Source organism: Limulus polyphemus, unplaced genomic scaffold (genome assembly GCF_000517525.1).
Source record: "Limulus polyphemus unplaced genomic scaffold, Limulus_polyphemus-2.1.2 Scaffold465, whole genome shotgun sequence".
Lineage (NCBI taxonomy): Eukaryota > Metazoa > Arthropoda > Merostomata > Xiphosura > Limulidae > Limulus > Limulus polyphemus.
The window spans coordinates 281,439-287,548 of NW_013666075.1; the positions used below are offsets into that span (position 1 = coordinate 281,439).

Here is a 6,110-nt window from a genome sequence, read left to right on the forward strand (position 1 = left end):
TAAATTGGAAAGAATGTTTAGTAAAAAGATAATAATAACTACCTTTCAAAATGTTTAATTTTAAAGCTACCTCTGACAATCATGATAAACTGATCTTGTTTGTAAGACTATGATCATAAAGAACATTTTGTATAATGTACATGTAATGTTCATACAGTTTACACGTAAGGATACCAAGAATAACACAGTAAATGGAAACAAATTCTCAATCCTCAAATATAAGCAATGGAGTTTGTGTTGTTGTTGTTGTACCCCTACATGGTTATTACAAACAGCATATTAAAAGCTTACAAGTTTATTGGTACACACAATTTTGAAGACACACACAAATACAAAGTTCCAATTATAATACTTGAATTTTATCTTTTTGAAGCACTGTGTTGTTCAATTTCAATTTGGCTAATGTCAGGACTGAATAATTTAACTATGTTTCAAGGACATAGAAGCAACACTAATAAAAAAAAATAAAAATCGTGTATCACAAAAATCTATCAATCTCTTAATGTCAATGAGCTTAAGTAAATATTTATTGTTTACTACACATTTACTAGTTATCTTAATGTATAACGAAAAGAGACCCCTGTCTTACGTTTTTGTACATTTAAGTATTTGTTCATATTTATATATACATATATAACTGCATATATTATAGCAATGACTTGTTTCAAGCATGAACCAAGTTACTTATTAGAAAAATACCTTGCAAATACTCTGTTTTGATTTTATTAGTGACAATGACATAATAATAATTATCTTTTACAACAACTTTTTTGGTTATTCTTTTAAATCTACAATACCGTATCTTCCATCTTACACTTCAAGCCAATACTAATAAAAAATAGAAGTTAAGACCACATTACAGAACACACTTAGAGAACTGGGCTAATTACAAATATCAACTATTTGTCACAGATGCAATTTTTGGGTGTAATTAGATACTGGGAGAAAAACTTTTATGTGAATGAAGGTAGTTTTATTTTGAGTGAAAAAAAAAAGGTTGTTATTATCTAAGGTTAGAAAAACAAATAAATAGGTGATTTAATAGCAATCTATACCTTAAAATGGGATTGTACGCAACTTATAAATTGATATCTAGATTATACGTGACAAATGCACCTTTGCTGGTTACACAGTTTTTTCTTCTCTTAACACTTGGTCACTCATAGAATGGTAAAAATAACTTCCATACTGCATTTCTCACAACCACCTGGTATATTTATATGCATTATGTATGTACAAAAAAAAAACAGAGCTTTCCTTTACAAGAGAAAAAAGTATTCCTGTACAGAAAATGTAGCTATGAATGTTTCTTTTTTTGCAGATCCAGTCGTAACTCACCACTGTCAAGCATCTTCAATAGCACCCATGAAGATAGATTCCACAAACTCTCTGGCATATGTTCATACCACCACCACTACAAAAAAATAAAATAATAATAATAATTATACTTAACCAGAAAACAGGTTAGTGACTTAATTAATATTCAAGGACAACACCTGAAATGAGAATGGACATTTTCTAGATATCTTGTACAGCAAATTAAAAACTACATGAGTAGTAAGCAGGTAATGACAGGCAGGCAAACAACGATTTATAAGCATAAAACATCTTTATTGATGGTGGAACATACTACATGTTTTGACAGAACATTGGTCTTTCTTCTCCGGGTATGTCAATGTTCTGTCGAAATGCATTATGTTCCACCATCAATAAAACTTTTCCTTAAGCTTATAAATCATTGTTTGTCTACCTATTATTATATTAGCATAATGTGCTTGCTTACTCAAGTAGAAAGTAGGTAATTACAGGTTTATTTCACTGTGAATTCAAGTTGCACAGAATAACTATAAATATTTATGAAGTACTTAAAACCACATATCAACGTGTTTTTCAGAAATATAAAATTTTCATATTTCATGTTAAGTGCTTTTCTATGCTCTCATAAACTTGTTTATTACATTTTTAACATGCCATGATGATAAAAGTAACAAATCAAATTTGAATAAAGTATCAGACAGTACGTGACAAAATGCCTAGTTTGAGTAACTAACATTTTTTATTGAATGTGTCAAAAAAAATCTGAAAATTACATTTGCCCATTATGTAAATTTCCGAGATTGTTTTTTCAGCAACATAAGAAATTGTTTGTTCACACAAATCAGATTAAATTTAACCACTAAAATAACTATTAATCTGATAAAGCCATATGCATATATACACCAATTTCTAGCTAGAAACAACTTATTGGAGCAAATTAATAAAAAGAAGTAAAGGTAGCTTCCATAATATAAGTCAAAATATTTAGGCATCATTTTTAAAAAGACACAAGATATACTAACTTGAAGGCCATGTGTCCAATATCCTGTTGTTCGATTGGTTGTTCCAACTGTGCAAAGGGCACTGTTCACAAAACTGTGAGCATCAGGAACAATGTAACCTGGTTTTTGTAAAAAATGACTGAAGCGGGTAAGTTTGGTTGATATGTAGGATGGCAAGAGAGTCTGGATCGTTATTCCTTTGGATTTGTATTCATAGTTTAAAGCTCGAGAAAACCAATCCACATATGCCTACAATAAAGAAAAGAAAAATACTACTGTGTGTGTGTGTGTGCATTCACAATCTGCAATCACTGACCGATGACACTTCTTCAAACAAGCTAAGGAACAAATAGAACTGGGTGATTAGTGAAATTTGGAATTCAATTAATTCTTGGGCACTCATTATTCAATTGCATTCAATTTTCCTCACATGATACTAATCTGCCTATTATCACACTTTAATATCATTAACATCTTCAAGTACACCAATTTGGTACTGAGTTACTCTCTGGATCCTTAACTGCTATACACAAAAATTTATGAAACCTGTAACAAGCTGAAAATATGATTAACACAGTTCCATGGGTTTCTTCCTATAAATTGTTTTACAAGACTACTCTAGTAACAATAACTAAACTAATTATTTATTAAAAATAGTCCTTAAAGTTCATATCACGAAACTAGTAAAGATTCTTGTCACAGTGTTTGATAGAAATATATAACTCAGTGAAGCAATTTCATGATGATCTTTTAACAAAAATGATGAGTACAAAGTTTACTTTTCTGGCAAGAAAACTTAAGATATTAAATTACTTCTTTTGTTTATAAGATAGAAACTGAAGTATCATAAGAAACATTAGAATCAAAGTATTGTAAAATGTAAAATATAATTAAACTTTAGAAGTATAAAATGTCCTAAGCTTTTAAGTGAGAACTTGTAACAGATGGAAGTTTATAGAGAACATGTTAAAATGATCAGTGTCGGTCATCTTAATGTGTTCTTTCTAAACCACCATGAGAGTCAACTGCTTCACACTTAAAAGCTTATAATGTTTGTTTTTCATGTTGATGATGGAATTAGAAATTCCAGAATGTTGGCATATAAAGACTGTTTTGGCACTAACATGTTTTTAATATTTCTTTTAAGTTTCCAATTTCCATCTTATGAACAATTCTAATATCTTCAAAGAGATCATTAAATATCATCATAAGTTTTCTCATCAAACAGCAAATGGTAAACTGTCCATTTTTCCTAGGATCAGAGTGAATTTGTTTTCACTGAATTATACATTATCTACTACATTGTGAAAAGAACCTTTATTAATTTTATACTGACAATTACTTTCAGTATATTTAGTAATAGCATAGTAAAGTCAGATATCCAGTTTTATGTTATACTACTATACTTTCGTATTTAGCAAGTTAATATTAACAAAGAATTAGTAATAAATATCCCCGTTTTCTGGTAGAATCCAATTGTGTTTTCAACCTTTCTGACTCTGATTAGTCATATACCTTCCCTTACTATACGAATAATACTAGAGAAATTTTTTAAAGGTATGCACAAGAGTAACATTCAGTAAGAACCAAAGTACATTAAGTTTAGTGTTTTTCTGGTATGTAATCAATGTAATGAAGTAATAGTTATTTTCAACAACAAAAATTAAGTAGTTTCAGTAATCTTGTGAAACTCTACTGAAAGATAACCATATTTTCAGTTTGTTACAGGTCTAGACTGCATATATTTAATACTTTCATATTTAACAGCTTAGGTTTAAAAAAAATAAAACAGTTAAGTAAATCCAATCATTTTTAATTCAAGACATCTATGATACTAAATGAGGGGTGGTCAAAAATGATTTAAAAAGAAACCAGAACAAGCTGAAAATTGGAATATTAGACTAATGTGAGAATAATCAATTAATTGAATGTAATTAATTAATGAGCTCAACGATTAATCGACTAGCAAATCCCACTAACTGCTCAGCTTTACTGCTGGAGCATGTGCATGTTGTCAAATTGACTATAGCTTGACTAGAAGTATCAGAAAAATTGTTTTTGATCTCCATATTCTGTCATCAGATAAAGGTGTTTCAATAAAAACTGCAATTCTGATATGTGCATATTCAAAGCTAAAATAGTATATATTAGTACGATGTTGTAAGAACCGTTTATTATTATTATTATTAAACTACAATGTAACTCATTTAGAAAAGACATATTAAACTTTTACACTATATGGAGTCATAACATTAAAAATTCTCCTGGATGTAAGTCTACATTTAAGGTATTATTTCTTAAAAAAAAATTTAAAATATATAACTGCCATTTCCAGTTGTAAGTTATTCATAAGGACAAGTATAAACTGGTTAATTTAATACTTATCATAACAATAATATTTTCTTACCTTTGAAGCAGAATATGCTGCCATTAATGGGAGAGGATAAAATGATGAAATGGATGACATATTGATGATAAGTCCTTTCCGCCTTAAAAAAATCGGGTTTAATTTTAAAATTATAATCTCAAGAACACTAACATGGGTTAGTAATAGAATGTTTAAAAAAATTTAAAAACCAATGTGCAAACCTACATTATTAACACATGTTCAAGTGATTTTCTGAAGTTCTTTTTGCCAAAACATCAAACATACCTACTCGTACCTGATGATGACAAAACCTTGTCGAAACATTGTACATTTGCTGTTATGTTAATCTTGTATTAAAGCCATCTACAAGCATTATTAAACATACCTACTGTATATTATTTTATGTTTATTGTCCAAACATCTGAATTTTTGTATTGTTTAATCAGTATTCAAAATCAAATGGCCAGAAAGAAATTTTTTTGGTCAATGTCTCAGAAAATAAATACAAAAATATCTGTAAACTAAATTAATTTGTTAAATATTTCATACTCAAACTTGAGAAGATGCTGCTATCTTAAGCTGTTATTTAATGGATTTCTTTTGTTGGTGGTTATCGTATGTCATTGCTACAAGCACTTAAGGAATTTCTTTGATCTATTTATAGCTTACTTAGAAAATCAGATAAATTAAAATAATTTGGGAAATTCTATTTTACTTACTGATATATTTGTGTTCTAAAACACATATGAAAGCTATATCAATTTTATTTTAGGATTCCCAAATTTGAGAAACTCAATTTTTACTTGAGTGCAAACAAGATGTTTTTATGTATATATTTTATTTTTTGTGATATATTTTGAAACTAAAGTGTAAAAATCAAAACTTCTTAGCTTAGCTTGAAAAAACCTCAGTAAAATAAAATGTCTTCAATTTTATGGGCACGAGTGTGTGTGTGTGTAACACAACCCTGCTCTTTATGCTAGCTCTATAAGAAACAGCTAGTCCATTAGAACTGTCATTTGTTTCTTTTTACGTGCAGTAGTCTAATAGTAATTACAACAAAGTACAACAGTAAAATCATAAAATTAAACTGTAAACTTGAAGTGCTTAAGTTGTTAAATAACATCATTAATTTGATTCTTTCTGACCAATACCTGAGTCAGTGCAGAGTAAAAAAAATGGTATTATTCATTGTATTTCATATTTATCAACTTTTCATTTCACTGTATAGTGATAATTTTATTACAGTTAAATGTTAGAATAGAGAAAATAAGAGATAATAAAACTTTGATTTTCATTAAGGAGATTCTACAGGTTATCCAGGCAAATGAAATAGAAAACTGTAAGATGAAAAGAAGAATTTTACTTCTTAGCAGGAAAATCACCTTTCACTCAGACTGACTCAGTAAAGACTTTGGAAATTC

At 28.7% G+C, this 6,110-nt stretch overlaps 1 protein-coding gene across 1 annotated transcript in view; it reads right to left on the reverse strand.

Moving 5' to 3' along the window:
- Positions 1-377: 377 nt before the first annotated feature.
- The window catches only part of LOC106458449 (inactive hydroxysteroid dehydrogenase-like protein 1), a 24,302-nt gene continuing 18,569 nt past the window's right edge, over positions 378-6,110 (reverse strand). The window contains exons 5-7 of the mRNA XM_013917964.2: positions 4,726-4,807; positions 2,340-2,567; positions 378-1,414 (exon numbers count right to left, since the gene is read on the reverse strand). Coding sequence (XP_013773418.1) covers positions 1,298-1,414; positions 2,340-2,567; positions 4,726-4,807 — 427 coding nt within the window. The 3' untranslated portion in view covers positions 378-1,297. The remainder of the gene's footprint in view (positions 1,415-2,339; positions 2,568-4,725; positions 4,808-6,110) is intronic.